The sequence below is a fragment of the Dermochelys coriacea genome, chromosome 10 (genome assembly GCF_009764565.3).
Source record: "Dermochelys coriacea isolate rDerCor1 chromosome 10, rDerCor1.pri.v4, whole genome shotgun sequence".
Classification (NCBI taxonomy): domain Eukaryota; kingdom Metazoa; phylum Chordata; order Testudines; family Dermochelyidae; genus Dermochelys; species Dermochelys coriacea.
Window position 1 is genome coordinate 47613482 of NC_050077.1, and position 21724 is coordinate 47635205.

At 45.2% G+C, this 21724-nt stretch overlaps 1 protein-coding gene and 1 long non-coding RNA gene across 5 annotated transcripts in view; both read left to right on the plus strand.

Moving 5' to 3' along the window:
• Window positions 1-20188, plus strand: part of LOC122456011 — a 23149-nt gene extending 2961 nt beyond the window's left edge. For 2 of the 4 annotated variants that reach the window (XR_006274608.1, XR_006274609.1), the window contains exons 2-6: window positions 5494-5733; window positions 7881-8004; window positions 8179-8298; window positions 9274-9275; window positions 13049-20188. This is a non-coding gene — a long non-coding RNA (uncharacterized LOC122456011). Of the gene's footprint in view, window positions 1-4635; window positions 5734-7880; window positions 8005-8178; window positions 8299-9273; window positions 9276-13048 lie in introns of those variants that run through there. The other 2 variants (XR_006274607.1, XR_006274610.1) reach the window with 2 other exon arrangements.
• Window positions 5741-7593, plus strand: LOC119862509 (histone H2A type 2-C-like). Its single transcript, XM_043493407.1, has one exon. The coding sequence runs from the start codon at window positions 5967-5969 to the stop codon at window positions 6345-6347; it is 381 nt and encodes a 126-aa protein (XP_043349342.1). The 5' UTR covers window positions 5741-5966; the 3' UTR covers window positions 6348-7593.
• Window positions 20189-21724: the final 1536 nt, after the last annotated feature.

Below are 21724 nucleotides of genomic sequence, written 5' to 3' on the forward strand. Positions count from 1 at the left end.
GGGGGAAAGGAGGAAAACCTTTCATGGTGACAAGCAAGGTTGGCTAATTCCAGCAGTTAACAAGAATATCTGAGGAACAGTGGGGGGTGGTGTGGGCGGGAGAAATACCATGGGGAAATAGTTTTACTTTGTGTAATGACTCATCCATTCCCAGTCTCTATTCAAGCCTAAGTTAATTGTATCCAGTTTGCAAATTAATTCCAATTCAGCAGTCTCTCGTTGGAGTCTGTTTTTGAAGCTTTTTTGTTGAAGGATAGCCACTCTTAGGTCTGTAATCGAGTGACCAGAGAGATTGAAGTGTTCTCCAACTGGTTTTTGAATGTTATAATTCTTGACGTCTGATTTGTGTCCATTCATTCTTTTATGTAGAGACTGTCCAGTTTGGCCAATGTACATGGCAGAGGGGCATTGCTGGCACATGATGGCATATATCACATTGGTAGATGCGCAGGTGAACGAGCCTCTGATAGTGTGGCTGATGTGATTAGGCCCTATGATGGTGTCCCCTGAATAGATATGTGGACAGAGTTGGCAATGGGCTTTGTTGCAAGGATAGGTTCCTGGGTTAGTGGTTCTGTTGTGTGGTGTATGGTTGCTGGTGAGTATTTGCTTCAGGTTGGGGAGCTGTCTGTAAGCAAGGACTGGCCTGTCTCCCAAGATCTGTGAGAGTGATGGGTCGTCCTTCAGGATAGGTTGTAGATCCTTGATGATGCGTTGGAGAGGTTTTAGTTGGGGGCTGACAGTGATGGCTAGTGGCGTTCTGTTATTTTCTTGTAACAAATGCATCCGATGAAGTGAGCTGTAGCTCACGAAAGCTTATGCTCTAATAAGTTTGTTAGTCTCTAAGGTGCCACAAGTACTCCTTTTCTTTTTGCGAATACAGACTAACACGGCTGCTACTCTGAAATGTGTATGATAACACCCATTGTTTCATGTTCTCTGTGTATATAAATCTCCCCACTGTATTTTCCACTGAATGCATCTGATGAAGTGAGCTTTAGCTCACAAAAGCTTATGCTCAAATAAATTTGTTAGTCTCTAAGGTGCCACAAGTCCTCCTTTTCTTTTTGTGGATACAGACTAACACAGCTGCTACTAAAAAAGAAAATGAGTACTTGTGGCACCTTAGAGACTAACAAACTTATTAGAGCATAAGCTTTCGTGAGCTACAGCTCACTTCATCGGATGTCGCTCTAATAAGTTTGTTAGTCTCTAAGGTGCCACAAGTACTCATTTTCTTTTTGCGAATACAGACTAACACGGCTGCTACTCTGACAGCTGCTACTCTGACCTAGTAGTATCACAGCTAAATCCCAGGACACCTCTCAGAAAGGAGAGAGATTAGTATCCTGGAAATCTTATTGTTTCTTCCTAATGGTCCATCAAAGCTGATGACCTGTTGTCTGGTGGGTGTCTCCCAAATACATATATAGTTGTAATTGTTACATAATCAATATTCCTAACTTTAGATACAGAAATGATACATGCATACAGATTGGATAATAACATTCAGTAAATTATAACCTTTCCAGTGATATCTTACATGAGCCATCTTGCATAAAATATATCTTAATTATGCAAAGGCCTCCACCTCAAACCACTGGTTTCAGAGTAGCAGCCGTGTTAGTCTGTATTCGCAAAAAGAAAAGGAGTACTTGTGGCACCTTAGAGACTAACAAATTTATTAGAGCATAAGCTTTCGTGTGAGCTGTAGCTCACGAAAGCTTATGCTCTAATAAATTTGTTAGTCTCTAAGGTGCCACAAGTACTCCTACCTCAAACCACTGATAACTGAAGACTCTGATTCTGTAAAGATTTATGCATGTGCTTAACTTTAAGGTTGTGAGATCTTGGTGGGACTGCTCATGTGCTTTGTATATGTGTAAGTCTTTGTAGGCAGGGCCTAAACAGACATCCTTCAGAAAGCAAAATGGGAACAGAAACAATGAGATTGAGTAGGGAGGTTAAGTGCACATCTTCCTAATTTCATGATTTTTGTATGTTTTTTTTTTTTTGGTAATAATATCAAACTATTCAGGTTTGCATACTTCACCCATCATCCTGGTGTCTGATTCCCTTGCAGAGATGCTGTACTACATACTTGCTGGAGTAATAAAGAGGATTTGGTTCCTGCGTTTGTATGAATAGTATTAATTTTGAAACTGTTTCTTCAGAAAATAGATTGGGTGAAAATAGGGTTAAAATGGAAGTAGAATTGTAACCTCAAATATAGCAAAAGTGCTAACATACACGAGGAGACAGGATGACCGAAGGAATTGCTAAACAGAGATGGTGCTTTTCACCTATAGGTCACCATTTTGAAGGCACCTTGGATGTTGTGACAGAAAACGGTTACCACTTGGTTTATATCTTTCAGGGAAACCACTTGACAGCTTTAGTTCACTTTCTAGCAGGTGTCCAAGCCACAAGAACAAAATTACGTGAACAATAATTGGCCTCTGTCAGCAGTCTCTGCAGAGCTCAGAGGTTCAGCAGTGATTGAAAATGAGCTATCCTCACCCCCAGTATGGCCCTTCTAGATCAGTGTTAAAGCATGTTGGTGGGGAAAGGTTGCACTGCCACTGTTCTTTAGATAGAGGATTTCAATTTCCAAAGCTATCGGTTTCAGCCCAGATTCTCAAAATGTATGTAGGCGCTTAAGTCCCTTCATGGAAAAAGAAAGAAACCACCCAACAGATATTGTCCACTATGGGAGACAGGATATTGGAGTAGGTAGGATCACTGATGTGATTCAGAATAGTTATTCTTATCTTTGCAGGGATAGAGTTAGGCTTTTTAAAAAACAGATCTTTATGGTGTGAGTATAAGGCTCAATGTAGTTCCCATTAAACTCAACAGAACTACAGTACAACCTCAGATTTACAAACCAGGAGAGTTACAAACTGACCAGTCAACTACACACCTCATTTGGAACCGGAAGTACACAGTCAGACAGCAGCAGAGACAAAAAGAAGCTAATACAGCACAGCACTATGTTAAATGTAAACTACTTCAAAAAAAAGGGAAAGTTTAAAAAAAAAAGATTTGACATGGTAAAGAAACTGCTTCTGTGCTTGTTTCATTTAAATTAAGATGGTTAAAAGCAGCATTTTTCTTCTGTGTAGTAAATTTCAAAGCTGCATTAAGTCAATATTCAGTTGTAAATTTTTGAAAGAACAACCAAAACGTTTTGTTCAAGAGTTACCAACATTTCAGAGTTATGAACAACCTCCATTCCCCAGGTGTTCGGAACTCTGAGCTTCTCCTGTGTGCTGATTTATGCCACCTGACGATCTGGGCCCTAAGTTTCGGGAGCTGAATCAGGCCCTGTATCTCGTTACAAAGCTCCTGAGCCTCTCAGACCCCATCTAAATAAATAACTTGTCAATATACACTTTGAGATGAACTTTTTTAAAAATAACTTTTCTGAGTGAATGGGCTTGTGACATTGGTGTGGTAGTGACTATGGGCCAGATCCAAAGTGGAGTGGCTGCAAAGGCTCACACTGACTTCAGTGGGTTTTGAATATGGCCCGAGGAGAGGCAGTGTAACCTTAGGAGACAAAGTCGTTTAAATTCTTGAGTTTTCATCCTAACCATGCTATTGAATCACTGTAACTTTGGGTCAGTCTCTGGGTGTCAGTTTCCCCGTCTATGATAAATTGATGATAATGCGTACCTCCGGTGACTGGTGTTTATGTGCTTTGGAAATAGAGGGCTCAATACACAGAGCACCACTCGGTACACTTGAGCGTGGGGCAAGGGAAGAGAGAACTTCATGCCACCTTTCTTTCCCCCCATGGCTCCTGGGACTGACTGAGAGCCAGTCTGGCTCTGGATGAAAGTTGCTGCGATCCCAAGGCTACTCTAAGTTATACCAGCCTGTAATGAAGCCGCTAGGAGCTATTGGTTTGGAACTGTCAGAGCACAACATGCTCTGACCCCCCCTTCCCTTCCTGCATTTAACAAGCTTCCTATGCTGGGGACAGTGTAAAGGGGCTGATATAGAGCTAGCTCCTTTGGGCAGCTGTAAGGCTGGTGCAGAGGGACTATATGGGCAGGATCTAGCCAAGAAAATGCTACATAAGGAACCGTCCCTGTACACTGCTCTGCATAAGCACAGGGGGTCTGCCCTGCATAGAGCAGTTCGCAGGATCAAGGTGCTAGCTGTTGTTATTAGCAGTAGCTTCAAGTGTTAAGATGAACATAATACGCTGAGACCCTTAAGACCCTGTGCAGTAGGGTGACCAGATAGCAAGTGTGAAAAATCAGGACAGGGGGGCGGATAACAGGTGCATAAGACAAAGCCCCAAATATTGGCACTGTCCCTGTAAAATCAGGACATCTGGTCATCCTATTGTGCAGCCAGATGCCTGCAGGCTATTTTTAAATGTTTTTTTTTATTTTGAGTTATAGTATTTAAAAACAAACAAACTATTTTCTAATGCAGAGAATCCTTGGTACGCAGCCAATATAGTGAAGAATTTGAAATCCCCAGGCTCTATTCTTGGAAACATACATATAAACCTGCATATAAAATTAATTAAAAATCATTTAAAACATTAAGCAAGTATTGTGGAGAAATAACTTAGAGGATGTTTTCTTTCTTGTTTTCCTGATATAAGACAATATCCTTAATGTAGGCATTCAGCTTCTGTGGCAGTGAACACGGGACAGATGGCTAGACAGATCTTTGAAATCTGGGCTTGGCAATCTGAGAGGTCTCGACACAGCAGGGAGAGTTAGAAAACAAAGGCCCAATTCTGCTATCAGTTATTTGGACACAAGTCCCACTGATTTCAGTTTTTGTGCCCATTATTTGGCAGAATTAGGCCCCAAGAGCCTATCCAAAATCAGTGGGGAAATGGGCAGAAGAGTCTCTATGAGATTTGGAGAAAGTAGACAAGATGTATAGGAAGGGCCTGATTTTTTTAAAAATTTCCTGAGATTCTGGTTGATGTGGGCCCTGTTTAATTATAGCCTATGCTGCCTTCTCCTCCAAACACCTCCAAATAATTTGGCATGGCTGAGAATCCCTGTTGGGGAAAGACTTAGGCAGGGCTAGACTTATGAAGGCACAACTATGCATTAGTGGCACTGCCTCTCCAAGCCACATTACAAAATTAAGTGTCATGTCTAAGATGGCAAGGAATAAGCATAAGACAAATAGCTTGTGGAGTGCCAGAGAATGTCTAAGTGCTCAACATGGAAGGATTTGGGCCTCCCTCTCCCAGAAAGAATAGCTACTGGGAGCAGGTTCAGAGAGGTGGAACTGATGTCTGCTGCGGGCGTTCCTAGTGGGAGAGCCCCACAACAAGTTGCTTATACTCACAGGTGATGAGCATAGCCCATAGAAGGGCCAGAGATTTCCCCCACCTCAGCCCCTATTGGCCCTTTGCCGATACGAGGGCACTGCAATGGGCAGAGGGGTGTAGCAGTTATGGGAGGACACCTTAGCACTTCCCCAGATAGGTGCAACTTCACCTTCTTCCAGAACATGCTCATCACTTGCAAGCATTGCCATGCCAGGGCTGGTGCTGGACAGAGGCTGCTACCTTGCATCATCAGCGAGCTGTGCAGGCAAGAGGACTCCAAGGTTGTTAGGCTGAGGTGTGCACTAGAAGAGAAGTGCAAGTGGCTTTGAGACCATGGGAGCAGCACATGAGGGTGAGAAAAGGAAGCATTCTTCAGTACTGGGAGAAAGCACAAGACACTGTGAGAGCGGCTAGGAAAGGTAATTGATCTGATCCAGGGGGTACAGGGGAGGGGGGGAAGGAGGTGATTGAACTGGAGGAGCTTGCAGGCAGAGGGACTGGTTTCCCTGTCCTGCTGTAATTCTCACACAGCTTCTACAAATATATAAGACCAGCTCTAAAATGTCAAAGGGAGCCTGAGATGCACTGGCAGAGCTGGGGTGAGAAGTGTGCTCAGCAACAAATCATAGGAGTTTTTGGCTCGTGATTTACCATGTCAGGCCGAGGAAAACAAGAAGGTAAAGCCAGGGCTAAGGCGAAGTCTCGCTTCTCGCTGGCTGGGTTGCAGTTCCTGGTGAGTCGAGTGCTCCGCAAAGGTAATTATGCTGAGCGGGTGGGGGCTAGAACCCCGGTGTATATGGCCACGGTGCTGGAGTATCTGACCGCTGAGATTCTTGAGTTAGCTGGCAACGCTGCTCGGGACAACAAGAAAACCAGAATCATTCCCTGCCATCTGCAGCTCGCTATCCGTAACGACAAGAAGCTCAACAAAATGCTTGGGAAAGTGACTATTGCTCAAGGGGGTGTCCTGCCCAACATCCAGGCCATGCTGCTGCCCAAGAAAACCGAGAGCCATAAGGCCAAGAGCACGTGAAACTGATCAGAAAGAAGCAAAAATCTTCAGTCCAAAACCACTGATTGGTCCTTGCTCTTACCAGTGCTAATCACTGCATTTTGAAAGCCTGAGCAGCAGCAGGTAGGGGTGGGGTTGTTGATCTGGCGACGATCTCTCCTCTAGCTTCTGACTTGCGATTTCACAGGCCTACACCTCACGTGGGTTTTTTTCTTCTTGGATGCTTTTCATTGTTATACCAATCCACTCCTTTTTTGCACCGCATTTCCATTCTTTCCCTCTCTCCCCCTTCACTTCTCCTTGAGTATCTAGACTGAACTTCACTCAGCTTGTCTTCCCAAGTTTCCCAACTTTGCCGACAGACTCCATTTGTCCACTGGAAAAGCATCCATCATTTCTCTTGTTGGTGTCAGAACAGCACCATCCAGCACAAATTAAACCCATCAATCAGTTCAGCTCCATCTTCCCAGTAGTTCAACAGAGCATAATGAATAGCAGGGAGGGGTTTGGGGATCCTTGAGTTTCTGTCACTTTCTGGGAAAGAAGAATGAGGATTTTGTATCATCATTTGTGGTGGGAAATGGTAGGCAGAGTGGGCAGGTGGATTATTATATGGTAATGAACTTACCCTTATCAATGGAACCAGAACTGCTCAGTCATCTGTGTATCATAGGCCCTGTACTGCTAACACCTAAGTGGGTTTCTCCTTTTGCTCAAGTAGAAGGGTCTGTAATTTCAGAGCAGGAAGGTCTTAGCACTAATTTCCACTGCTTCTGTATACCTCTGAATGGCCGTGATGTTCAGCATAGCGATAGCCATGAGGTTCCTGTGTGGCCATGAATATGTTCCAATATACTGATATAACTGAACTCTCTCAAGCATGTTGCTTTGTGAGTGATATAGAAGAAGCTAGGTTGGACCTAGCTGAGGCAGAAATCTTTCACCCAAATTCAAAACACTCAGGTTAGCACTGGAGCTGACATTAATAGCTCATTAAGAATTGTAATCTTTCTTTAAACACATATAGGGCTGACTCATTTATATTTATGCCCCTTTACACTACTCTGGCAATGGAAAGTGGCCTTAGACTGGATATAAATTATTATCAAGAACCAACACCCTCCTGCTCTGAAATTGCAGACCCCTTTCACTTAAGCAAAAGGAGAATCTCCCTTGGGTGTTAGCAACACAGGGTCTATGACACACAGTCAAGCTGTTTTGGTTTCCTCCAATAAAGGTCAGTGATGCGCCTGCACACACATACACACATGCGCGTGCCAGTACTTTAAGTTCCATGACATTGCCAGTGTGGTATCAATGAGAATCAGGCCCTTATATGCCTAATGGTTAAGATCGAGGATTGAGAGTCAAGAACAGCAGGGTTCTGTCTCCAGCTCTCCCACAGACTTGCGGTTCATCTTCAGTAAATCACTTGACCTCATTTTACAGATGGATAAATGGTTGCACAGAGAGGTTGATACCTACTCTCCTTTGTCATTTTCAGAGCCTCTCGTAAAGCACTAGTTTAGTGCTTGTGATTATGTCTCCCTCTAGTGGCTGAACCCAGAGACTCCACAACCTGCTACTTGCTACCAGGGAACTTATTTCGCAGAACAGCTTGTGCTTTTATTGCAGAAGTTCCAGGATTCGATCCTCCCTGGCAACCGTGTCTTTTCATGTAAGTGGCCACAATTTATTCCACTTGCATGCATGGTGCTATGGAAGTGCCAAGTATCACTGGTATCATCATCTTTGGATTTAATCTGCTGAACTCCAACAGGACTGACTCAAGCAGATGCTGATTTTTTGTCTGAACTGTTTGCCAAGCAGTAACTGAAAATTGTTCTTCTAGGAGGTCAAGGAGGACAAGCTGGTGGGATGATTTAGCAACTCAGTTCATGCTGCTGCATGTCGCAGAGCAGATAAACGTCCGGACTCTTGCTCATGGAGTTGGAACTCTCACTATGGCAAGGTTTGAGTAGCAAGCATCTGCAAAGCCAGGGGCTTGGTGTAACAGAGGGGAATTAGAAAGTAACTACCCTGAAGTCAGTAGAGCTTCAGCAGTGTGAAATTGGTGTGAGAGGAGAGTTAGGCCCCAGGTGTTTCCTGCTAGCTGATCCATGGAATAGCCCTGGTGTCGTCCTTAGAAATGTCACCCTCCAGCCTGGAATGGGAGACCAGATCAGTAATGGCCGAAGAGAGTTATAATAGAGGGGGAGAAGTGGTGGTGCTTCACTAGAATGGAACCAGGGGAGAGCTTCTTGAGCCTGCTGGAACCAGGTGCAAATACAGAGATAAATCTCTTTCCTATAGCTGAGGTACGTACCATAATTGACAAAAGAACAACCCCAAATGCCTGTCTTTCAGGGACGGGGGACACTGAGTGCTCTCCTACAAGGAATGCCAAGAGAGGAACTGATGAGGTTAGAATCTCTCTGCAGAGCTATGAGAATTTGGACCAAACTCAATTGAGGAAGGAATAGAAACTTTACAGTGTAGCCCTGGATGGGTGTCGCTGGGTTCAAGGTCCACTCTGTCTCCTGCAGTGAACGCAGAGTGATAGTTGTCAGAGGATCAAAGCCAAGCCACTCCTGATTTTATGATTGCTGCATAATATGCCCCAGCCAAGATGATACACAGTCAAAGGAAAGCAGGGGCAGAGCCTGGCTTGTGGGATTGGAAATGGACTGAAGAGCCTTTGAACTCTAGGTTACCAAACTGAGGGTGGAAGTCACCAAAAATCTTTCCTAGCTGGCCACTGTCTACATGAAAGGAGGTGGTGGTGTCACTTCTGTTCCTAATGGATGAGTGTCCATATCACAAAAGCCACTATCTCCATTGCAGAGTACATGCACACATTAGCAAACGTAAGACCATCGGAACTACTATACTGGATCAGACCAATGGACCAGTTAGTGCTGGATAATGCCAGATGCTTCAGAGGAAGATGTAAACCCCTGCAGTACACATCACTATAAACCTCTACAATCATTCCACCGTGGGGGAAATTGCTTTCCGAGCCCATCTGCTGATGCCCTGAAGCAGGAGGTTTAACTGTTGTCCCAGCTCATATAGCTACAGCTGCTGTTTGCTCTCAGCAGAGATGCTAAAGATTGAATGTGTTGTGGACACTGGACTGAGCTCTCAGTCCCTGTGGATGCTCCCTCCACGTCAGGATGCACAGTGCAGAAGGTTGGCCTGCTACTGCCCCTTCTGTACCTGGGCTGTGCACTGAGGATTTCAGTCACCAGGGCTGAAAATCCCGCATCTAAAGCCATTGATGTATAAAGAGACAGGAGAGCAGCAATCCAGTGACTGAAGTGATATTAGACTCTGGAAATAAGGCACGACATTTTAACAGGGAGGTGATTAACCACTGGAACAGACTGCCAAGGGGAATGGTGGGTTCTCCAGCTCTTGATGTCTCCAACCAGAGTGGATGCCTTGTTGGAAGATCTACTTTAGCCAAACACAAATTACTAGGTTCAGTACAGGAGTAGCTAGATGAAGTGATATACAGGAGGTCAGACTAGTTTGATCTAATGGTCCCTTCAGGCTTTAAACTCTATAAAGCTATGAAACCAAATGAGGGATTAGTTCAGCTCCCCCTGCAAAGAATCATCTCCAGTCTGCATTATTGGCCTGAGACCCAACAAACTCATTACATCCACAGTTGCAAAGCATTCTGTCTCATCTAGGCTGGGCATGTTCATCCCTGTGTCCTGGTCTATTTCCCCACCCTCCATCCCAACTCCTCTTCCTCCCCACAGCTTGGAATATGACAAAAGGGCCAAGAGAAGAGCAAAAAATAACAATCAGAAATTAATATTCAATTACACGGGCACCAGATAAGTGAAATGAATCAATCTGTGCCACAGGCAGATCAGCGACTACCTCTGGCCTTGAGAAGCAGCTGTCTCCTAAGAGATAAGGAGGTCATCCTAAAACAAAACCATTTCCTGCGTCCTCCCTCTGGTACAGCCCCTTGTCTCCCTCGCTCCCTGTTTCTCTTCCTTCTCCTTCCATAGTCATTTCATCTCCCCCATTACTGCAGCCGAGATTCAAAGTGAGCCCTGCAGAACCAGAGCGAAACAAAAGGAGAGCTGAAAAGAAAAAGTTTCCTTCCTTTTGTGCAATGTGACTGTTGCCTCTGCGTACCTCCTTCCAGATCTCTGACATCTTCTCCTAGCAGCAGCTGTGCTGCAGAACATAGCTGGACTGGAAGCCAGGGGAGAAGCAGAGAGATAACGGAGCGATACAGAGACAGCGAGGCAGAGCTGAAGGGATTTCTCTCTTGCTGCAGGCTCAGGGCTTACAGAGAGAGTTAATACATTTGGCTGCCTGCAGACACTGATAGGAAAAAGACATTCAGGGCTGGCAGCAGAGGGGAGAGGATGGGGGTGAAAAGACTGAGAGCTTGTGGCATCTTTGACTCTCTTTTGTATTCAGCCCTTGTGAGCTGCCCTATAATCCTGCAAGACAGAGATCGGCGGCTACTGTAACTGCAGCAAGCGCGCGAGTGCTGATATCGGAGCGAGCGGAGGTTCATCCGCCCCAATCTCTGTACATCAGGCTGAAAAACAGCAACCGAGAGCTGTCTGAACAGCTAAGTCTCAGTCGTGGCCGACATTGCCCGTGCATCACAATGAGCCAGGGCGGAAAACAAACCCAATATCCGTTGGCGCCTCTCAGGGCCTCTTCTTGTTCTAATATGTTTGGCAGAGAGCATATGACTGAATCCAAGAGCAGCAAATGCATTTTCTCGCCACCGTACCGTGCTCCTTCGTCATCTATCCATCCATCACCGGTTATTAGGGCTGGTCTGCCACATCAGCTCCAATAGTCCTTGTTCTGGACGAGAGACCAGTTGAAGGCTTATTTAAATATTTCCTTCCAGCTGCCTTTTGGGTGAGATTACAAAGCCTAAGTCCTGCTCCTAAGCAGCTCTGAGAGATCCCAGGGCACATATTGCAAGGGTAGGGCTCGCCACCGCAGGGTCCTGGCTGAATTCCAACTCAGTTCATTGTACTATGCCTGTCTCACGTTCCTCTGCTGGGTCAGTTGGATGCAGTGGCCAAGATTTTCAGAAGTGGCTAGTGCTTTGGGGTGCCTTGGGTTGTGGGGCTTCCAACCAGAGACCCTTGAAAGGTGCCTAGTTTCAGAAGGTGCTGAGCACCCACCCTCTGAATATCAGACCCTTGTAAGTCACCTCAAGCTGGGCCCCCCCAATTCTGAGGTATCCACAGTCACTAAATCCTTGGCCACTATTCTGAGGGCTGGTTTCAGTCAGTCTCGGATCCTCTGCAAAGCTGTTCAGTTGAGCCCCCATTGTTGCCACACCCATGATTCCATGGATGACCTTCCCCACTCCACACACCTCCCCATTATTGCTCCTCTGGCTTGCCAGCTAGAGGGAAATTCAGTGTCAGGTGGGGGACGGGAAGGCCAGTAGGGAATGTGTCCACAACTGGTGCAAGTAAGGGCAGCTAGGAGCACAGCAAATTGAGGCCTTCTGTCCAGACACCCCAGTTTCTCCAAGCAGAGCTCTAGGGCAACTTGGGCGTCACACCATGTACCAGTAAGCCATGAGCAGTGACTAGTATCACACTAATATTTCAACATGGTCTACGTACGACTAAGGGGATCCCGTGCCCCACCACGCACTGCATGTGACTTGGGCAAGTTACTTAGTTCCAGAACCACAAAGCTATTTAGGCTCCAAACTTCCACTGATTCCTAAGTCTCTTAGGCCTCAAAGCTCCTCAACTTCCATTCGTTTCAGTGTAGGCAGTGTAGTTGTAGTCAGTCCTTCTGATCTAAAAAAGAGCTCTGTGTAGCTCGGAAGCTTGTCTCTCTCACCACCAGAATTTGGTCCAATAAAAGATATTACCTCCCCCACCTTGCCCCCCATTGGTTTCAATGGAAGTTAGGAACCTAAATACCTTTGTGGATCTGTGCCTCAATTCCTCAGTTGTAAAATGGGGAATAGCTCTTTCCTGCTTCTCAGGGACATTGTGAGGATGAATACATTAAAGATTGGGAGGTGCTCAGATATTAGGGTCATGGGGCCCCTGTGAGTGCCTAAAATAGGATCAGGGCCCCTCTACATCATGGCCAGGAAGTGTCTCTGTGATCTGAGCTCCTGCTGTGGCTGCTGGTTTGACAGCTCACTTTGCCTTCTTCCCTTCCTGTCCTAAGCTTTTGTGTAGTGCTGCTGCAGCTGTGTCGCGTTACTGAGTGTTGTTGCTGTGTTTCACCTCCTGAGGTGCGTGCATCAGTTTGTTATGCTCTTTGGGATGCTGTGTAAGTATAGGACCTTGAGCGGAAGCTGACTGGTTAGAGGATTGTTTACTGGGGACATGGAGCTGCTGGCTCAAAGCCAGACCAAGAGGGGAGTGACCAAAAGTTGTTACCATCTGATGCCTTTTTGATGTGAAATGAGATTGATGGTCCCAGTCCAGTTGCTCATGGGCAGGTACACAGTGCTGGTCTCTCCAGTGAATGGGCTCGGGAGAATGAACTCCCTCTCCAGAATAGGGTGGAAGTACATGGGTGGGGCAATATGGGGGAAGCTAGCACTCCTGGGATCCACGCTGTGACTCAGTCTCTAGGGCTGTTGATCCAGTATCATTTGCCAGCACTAAATCGACTTCAGACAGAAAAAAAAAATAGTGATTCCTATATGTTTTGCATGGATTTTTGACTTCTTGTCTCTTTTAAAGGATCTTCCGCACACGGTGGCATTGGGGACATGAACAGTAACGCTTGCTCGACAGGGCTAGAACACATCCCCGACTCTTCAGAGAACAGATCCCTGAGTCTTCACAAGAGAGCCTGATCTGAAAGGCCCAGGCTCAAAATCACAGCTAGCTCGTTTTAAGCTTTTTTTCCTTTGAGATTGCATCAAAGCCCATGCATGGTTTTCTGTTGCCTTCAGTGAGAGCAAGACCAGGCCCTTACTCTTTATGGCTGTTATAATCATTCCAGATGATTTTTCCATTTCCCTGGAGAGAATGCAGTGGTTCTATCTCTTTGAGTTCACCCACTGCCAGCAGTTGGACAATTTCAAGATGTGCTAGCACTGAACATGGGTCAGCCTGGGATTCAGAAAGATTGGACATTTCCATCTTTCTAGGGCACTGCTATCCCCTAGTGGCAAGCTGGAAAAGTGACATGTCTCCCTGCTGCTCTAAACCGGGACATGATATAGAGAGGGTGCAGACTGAATGGTTAAGAGTTATTTACCTCTCTCTCTCTCTCTCTCTCTCACACACATACCTTCTTGTCCCTCACATGACTGCAGATGATCTAGGACACACAGGGCAGTCTGGATTATTGAAAATAGAGGCAGATGGCTACGTAGACATTTTTAGTTTACCATCAGAGAGTCCCTGTAACTTTTAGAATGTGGGGTTGTGGAGGTTGAATGCCTGGGTGGATATGATCTCCTCCTTGTCTATTAGAACCTGGATGTTAAGCCATAAATCATCAGAATGGGGATTTTCTCTAGGTCTACAATAATTTCTCAGACTTGACCTTGATGCACAGAGAACACTAGATAGGCAATTCTTTTAGATAGAAATAAGGCCTGGCTTGACAAAGCCCTGGCTGGGATGATTTAGATGGTGTTGGTCCTGCTTTGAGCAGGGGGTTGAACTAGATGACCTCCTGAGGTCTCTTCCAACCCTAATCTTCTATGATTCTATGATAAAGAGAATTACAGGGCACAAGGAATTAATGATCTCTGTACAGTCAGAGATGAGATGACCACCATTTTTTTATTGTGTTGGAGAGTGGCTAGAATTTTATTAATTTGAGTATCAGGATAATGGGAAAAATTCTGAAAAGCACATAAGTGACTTGGGAGCCTAAAGCTCATTGATTTTTTCAATGGTACATGGGCTCCTAAATCCCTAATGTGCATTTGAAAATTTGCCCAATGATAATAATGTTATTTATCAAGCCTCCTGCCAAAGAGGTTGGCTGGTGTATATTAATTATTACTTTAATTTGTATTTCAGTAGCATCCACAGGGCTCAAGTGAGATATGGTCCCATTGTGCTAGGCACTGTACAAATGCACGAGAGAGTCAGTGACCCAAAGAGCATACAATGTAATTAAATGCCCATTCAAATAAATAGATTCTTCCTATTGCCTTCTGTTTTAATTTAATCTGGCCATAAACAGACAAGACAATAAAGAGATTTTAAAATACAATTAAACACGAGAACAAACAGAGATGCGACTGGCACAGGGCAAAAAGGGGAGGAATCAAGTGTAGGCGGGAGCACCAGATGGGGCTCAGAGGTTGTTTGCACGCTGTCTTTCAGAGGCAAATGTTCCTGAGTAGCTCTGCAACTGGGTCTGATCAGACAAGAACCCCTCAGAACCATCACTCTGGGAGTCTGAACTGAGTTTTGATTAGTGGGTCTCCCCCTGCTCCACTCTAGTTTCTAGCTGGGTGGAGGCCACGTGAGAAAGTCTCTTCCCATGAGATCCTCAGGAAGGAGAGGTTTTGAGAGGCTTGGGCTGAACATTCAACCAGTTAAGCACATACAAAAGCACTGACCCTCATGAGCTTCACCCAGCCTGAGAGATGCCGTGGCTTTGGCCCTCTTTCTCCACCAGGCTTTGACAGCTGATGTCCCAGCTGCCACCGCTTTCCCTGTCCTGAGGGAGAGATTCGAGGTCCACCAATGAAACATAAAGCAAAAGCTGCTGGAGCGGCAGTTCCAGCCGACAAGCTGAACAGAGGGGGAAAGCGGGAGGCAGACTGGCATCTGAGAGATTGCTTTTTTTAACTCTGAAGAGAAATTGGCCAAGCAGCACATGTTCCCTGAGGTGGTTTTGCTGCTTCAAGTTCATTTGCGGATGAAGTTTCCATTTTTTCAATCATCCATCTTCTGTTCCATACTAGTCCTGGTTTCCCTGGAAGTTTTGGTTCTGATGACTATCTCAAGCCCCCTTGTTTCTCCTTTTTCAATTGGCACCTTGGCTTTTTACTGTTAAAAACTGTGGGTTTTGAGGCCCTTCCCGGCCTTGTTTCAGCGTGGGGGGAGCAATTGGAAAAGTTGGGGCACTGTCATATTTGCCTTACTGGGGAGCAAGAGCAGCCTGGAATTGGAACAGGAAGTTGATCCATTTCTGTATTGCCTGCACCTCTCCTTCTGAGTGATCCTGCCATACCCAGAGAGGAATTGTGTCCGACTGAACTCATACATCTGCCTGCTCTGCACCATCTCTGACCCTGGACTGCCCAACAATGAATTGAGTCCTACTGCATCCTCACTGTAACCTTGTCTGCCAAATAAATGTCCATGCCCTATTGCACTTTGGCACCAGCCTGGCACTGCTGTACCTCAGTATTTCTGGCCTGATGCTGCAGAGTTAGGTTCCACCTGGGCATTTGGCAAGATGTAAGAGCAGCTCGCAGGAGACATCTGAATTTGATACCATCTCCTTTGCTCTGAACCCCAGTGAAGAACAAGAGGCCGAGCAGCTCAGTAATACAGAACAAGTGACAGTTTGATTTGTTCTGATGTTAGTGAGGAGCTTCTTGGGCTGCATAACAACACGTCCAGCAGCTCTCCAAAGAGGCAGCATGCATACAAGCCTGGGCATTAGGAACTCCTGAGTTCTAATCCTGCCTATGCACTAATTCAATGTATTGCCTTGGCCACATCACTGCATATCTTTGTGCCTCAGTTTCCCATTTGTTAAATGGAATAATTATCCATGTGCTCCTCCTTGGTAGAGTCTGGATCCCCCTCAAAGTATAGTGTGATTGGAACCCAGGCTTGGAGAAGGGAAGAATGGAAAGAGGTATGTTGCTCTCTGATGACAATCTAATTTAAAGTTGCAGTAGCGCTATCTTCTTTAGAGTTAGCCAACGACCTGTGAGGGAGGGAGGATCAGTGACTTGCGTGAAGTCACCCAGGAAAATTTGTGGCTGAGTCAGGAACTGAACCACATCTCCTGCGTCCAGGGCCTTAATCACAAGACCGTCCTGCCTTATTCAAGGGGATGCTGAGATGGTATTTACCTCATACTGATCAACACACTCAGGGCTAGATCCTCAGCTGATGTAAATCAGCGCTGCTCTGCTGAAGTCATTGGGGCTATGCTGATTTACACCACCTGAGGATCTGGTCCTGAAAGTTCCAAAGGAAATAGCTGCCCCTGAATAGGTATGAGCAAATGTCCTGATGCCCATGTGCTATGTGTCTTGCAGAGAGGTATTGCCTGTTAGGGATTATTTACATTCATTATTGCCTGGCAGAGACAAGAGTCAGGTACTGGAGCAGAGGGCACCATGGGTTGCTTAGAAATGCCCTAAGTTTTGGCTGCCTGCTGGTAAGAGATACCTCATGATACACACAGATGCCGTTTAAAAAACATTAAGCAAACACAAACACTCCACATACAAACCCCACATTACAAAGTCACAAAACAAACACACAGACACAGGAATGAAAAATTGTGAACCCCAAAGGGAAACGCTCAACATTTAAAATACTCGAGACCAGATTTTCCCTTTACAATAAAAATGTGAGCAAGGCAAAAGAGGAACAAAGCTAGAAAAGAGTAAATTGCATCCTGTCATCCCACTAAGAATTTCCAATAGGGCAAGGCAGATGTTTCATAGAAGGAAAAGGCGACGTTTATTCAAATGTAGTAAAAGCAGCCTCATTTATGACTCCTGGAGACTCAGCATGCAGCTGTTTGCCTATAACACAGCAATCATGTCAAACAGGAGATCCCTCTTGCTATGTCAAGGGAGCAGGCATGGGAGCCAGCAGGTGTTTCAACAGGAACATTCACACAGGCAATATGAGGGTGGGACTGTGGTGCTGAATCCCGGCAGAGAGGATAACTTGTGAGAAAGGTCAGTCTGAAGGGGATAAGAAGAGCGAGTGCTGTACACTCTGTACAGTCGGGGCCTGATACTTGGAAGTGCTGAGCAGCCACATCTCAAATTGAAGTCCCTGGGTGCTGAGGATATTTGGCCCCTCTGAAAATCAAGCCCTACGTGGAGAGAAAGAGCGCTGCATGCTTTATCTATTAGTGCTTCCCATCTCAATCCGGCTGTTGCCACGCATACCTATTAGCTCCAGAACAGCGGTCTCACAAATGCTGAAGTTGGAAAACAGCGGATTGTTTCGTACAACCAGTAACGTCTTCTGCAGAGTTAAGCTAACAAGATTTGTCTCCATCACAAGCACCTAGGCCATTCAAAGTCAATCAGCTGGAAACCAGAGCTCCTCCATTCAATAATGTTAACCTGAACACCAAAGAGCTTACGACCTCATGCGGAGAGGTTCTAGCAGGACTGTACTGCCAACAGATTGTAAGCTCCATGGGGCAGAGGCTGTTTCTTCTTATGTGTTGAACAGTGTCTAGCACAACGGGGTCTTGATCCGGATTAGAAATAAGTCAATATATATTATCAATATGACATGCATATCACTAGAATGAGCTATTTCAATTTGGCATCAGCCCATTCAGCAAATACATTGTCCCCCGAAGCGCAATAACCTCTCATTAGCAGCAGAATTAAATACAAAGAGGGGCAGAAGGAGAAATGTATATCTGTCCTATGCAAATACAGGGAACATGTCGAGTTCAGGATGTAGCCCTGGCCACACCTCCTGTTGGGAAAGCCACACACACTTTTCCATACCAAAAGTGAACTAGCCACTTGTAACTTTTGGTGTAACTTGCGCCAATGGAATTCACAACACAGCCAGACAACACATGGAAATGTACTACAGCGCATACCCACAAGTGCATACAGAACACAGAGCCAAGCAAGGCCAGGTCTACACTGGAACCTTTTGCTGGTATAATCGCATTGGTTAGGGGTGGGGTTTTTTTAAATGACATTTCAATACTTGCAAAAGCCCTAGTATAGATGCAGTTATACCTGCTAAAAAGTGCTTTTGCCACTATTGCTTGTTTCGCTTGCCAAACCAGAATAAGCTATGCCGGCAAAAGCATTTTTTGCCAGTATACATTGCATCTACACTAGATGATTCTGCCAAATAGCTATATGGGCAAATTGTCTCTAGTGCAGACTTGGACCAAGACATGTGGGAAGCACCTTGGACTGTCTGGCACTGCTGGAGCAGAGACTGTGTGGTGTGGCTGGTAGTGGCCATCTCACCCCATACCCCAGAGACAGCAGGACCAGTGAGGGGAGAGAAATCTTTGGTATTGGGGATTGTGCCTTTAAGGGCTGAGCTTCCTAGACAGAAACACCTGAGGTCACTCTCCCTCCATGAAAAACCTCTTCAACCCAAACTGGGAGATCAAGCCCCCTCAACAGGAAAGACTCTCCTCTATTTTCAAGCTCCCCCATTCCTACTTTGAGACTGTCACAGTAGTATGATGGATAAAGATGACCACAAAAAAATTAGTTTTTTTTTTAAATTTCCTTTTTTTTCCACCTCAGAAATATCAGGAATGTCAAGCCCCCTCTTCCCTGGTTTTGTGGGAGGACTTCTTGGGAGAGTCACATGTACTTACAGGCACTCAGCCTCTTAGCTTAGTGGTTCTCAACCAGGGGTACATGTACCTCTTGGGGTAAGCAGGGTCTTCCGGGGGTCCATCAACTCATCTAGATATTTGCCTAGTTTTACAATAGGCTACATAAAAAGCACTAGTGAAGTCAGTACAAACTAAAATTTCATGCAGACGATGACTTGTTTATACTGCTCTACATATTATACACTGAAATGTAAGTACATTTATATTCCAGTTGATTTATTTTATAATTATATGGTAAAAATGAGAAAGTAAGCACTTTTTCAGTGATAATGTGCTATGATACCTTTGTATTTTTATGTCTGATTTTGTAAGCAAGTAGTTTTTAAGTGAGATGAAACTTGGGAGTACGCAAGACAGATCAGACTCCTGAAAGGGGAACAGTAATCTGGAAAGGCTGAGAGCCACTCGCTTAGTTGAAGAGTTTTAACAAAGATATACTTTCTCCAAAGTGTTCATTGAGCATTGAAATTAGATTAATAAAACAGAACAGTCTGATGAAAAATCCCTCCCCATCCCAATTGTTCAGTCTCCTGTGATGGCATAGTTTCACTAATTCTTCAGAAACTTCCAAGGTAGATAAGACCTGATTTTCTAAAGTAAAAACATATTATTATGTTTTTGAAAAATCTTTCAGAACTTCTAATCAAAAAGACAGAAGCCCAATCTTTGTTTCTTTTACATGTTAAATTTAAGACATGAAAGGGACAGGACTGAATCACCCAGTGGATTTACTAACTCTCTAACAAGCTAAGATGTCGCAGTGATGATGGCTGGACAGATAGATGGGTTAGATGTGCTTGCTCACCTATCTAAGACAGAACCAGAGAGCTCTCCTCAGTTTTCCAGGCTGTAGGATCATTTCCCCCCAGTTTGGAGGCTGAGCCATACTGCTGTCAGGAATTATTTGTGTTTATGACAATAATGGGCCCAGTGCTGCTTTCATTTATAACAGTGTAAATCAGGAGTGAGGCCATGGCAGGCAATAGAATTACACAGGTGTAAAGTCAGTGCAAGAGCAGAATCAGCTCCAGGGTAGTTAGTATGAATAAGAACAAAGGGCAAAGTTCTCTGCTGGTATAAATGGGTAAAACTCCATTGAAGTCAGGGGAGCTGCAACCATTAACAACAGCAGAGAACTTGGACCAGGATTTTGATGAGAGACTCTCATCGGCTCGGTTTTCCTCTCACACTGGTGTAAATAGCTCCTCTGGAAAAGTGTAAAAAACACTGAGAGCAGAATCAGACCCTTTATAAACATTGGTATTGCTGTACTAGAGGCCCTGCCCAAAGCTCCATTGCAGTAGGTGCCATACAAACGCATAGCAAGAGATAGACAAAGGGTAGGAGGGGAAAATGTGGCACAGACAGGGGAAGTGACTTGCCAAGGTCACACAGGTCAGTGGCAGAGCCAGGAACAGCACCCAGTCTCCAGAGCCTTAGGCTAGGGCCCCAGCCATTACATCACACTGCTTGGCTTGACCACAATTCCATCACATACAACCATAGCATTCACCCACATTGGATCAGTGGGAGGCTTTGAACCATAGACCTTCAGATCAGCCCTGTATTACTTAAGCCATCTTCCTTTCCTTTTTGCTCAAGGTAGAATCAGTACTTTTCTTGAAAAGCTGAAAGATCTTCACCAAGGTAAAAACCATGATAATACGTAGCTCTTGTATACTAGCTTTTGTTTGAGGTTCCCAAGAATGGAATGCAGAGGATAGCCTGGCTTCAGCTACTTCAGAGCAGAGTCCAAAACCATAGAGCACAAAATAAAACAATTACTGAAAAATACACACTAGAGAGGAAGAAGACACAGTGGTTTCAGATGCATCAATGCCCTGTGGCTTACAGCTTATGGAAAATGGAGAGCTTGGTACTCAATAAATGGTGAGAGGAGAAAACAACCCATCTGCTTGTTTGTGTGTTTTATTCAAAATGAATCACAGAGCCATGAGTTGCTGAGCCCTCCATTAATAACCCTGACAGCTCCTCTCCGTCTGTAATTGAAGCAGCTCCAATAATGAAGGTGTTACTTCAACAAGCTTCAAGCAAACCATCTTTCCTGATGTCTCAGGCGTTTCATGGTGGATCTGACAACCCCCAGACATTGTGCATAGAGGAGTCGTGACTAACAGCTTTTGTATTCCCTACAACACCCACTCCAGATTGTTTGATTCTTTCCTGTAGCATTAGGTGCAGAACCTCCACATAGTCCCACCTACAAAGCCCCCCACGCTGGACTCTGAAGAACATTCCCTCCCAGGACAGGAACTGAGTCCACATCCATGTTTTCCTGGGGTTTCCTCACACTGCTCCTCACCTTCCCCAGGTTGGGAGCTGTTCAGTCTCTAGATCTGCCCAATGTTAGGAGTCACAATGCTCTGCCAATGGACTCCACCCTGGATATAGAAGGCCCACATCTCCAGATGTTAGGGACCAATCTTGCAAGGTACCAAATGCCCTCAACTACTGTTTACTTCCCAGGGTCAGGGAAGATCCGAGTTACATGTTTATTCATTGCAGGTCTTTAGCCACAATGCTTCAGAAATGCCTATGATGGAGGAACTCCCGGCTCAGCTCGAGTGGGGGAAGAGTCTGGTCTTCATGTTAAATCCCCGCAATTTCAGTTTCCTGTCTGGGCCACCACCTGGGACAACCTGCACATCTCAGTTGTGAGCTTTGTCACCAATTAGTTAGGGCACTGAGACTCAAACAAGTCATTCCACTTGTGGTTAGAAACAGACCAGTTACACCATTTTCCTTTCCTAAGGGTTTTCTTTGTCCCGCTGACAAGAGCAATGGGTCTGTTAGACACACATTCTCAATCATCTGAGACACATGAGCTCCCC

What these genes read in the sequence shown, in the direction of transcription:
- LOC119862509 (XM_043493407.1), top strand. Translation starts at nt 5,967, where the DNA reads ATGTCAGGCCGAGGAAAACAAGAAGGTAAAGCCAGGGCTAAGGCGAAG.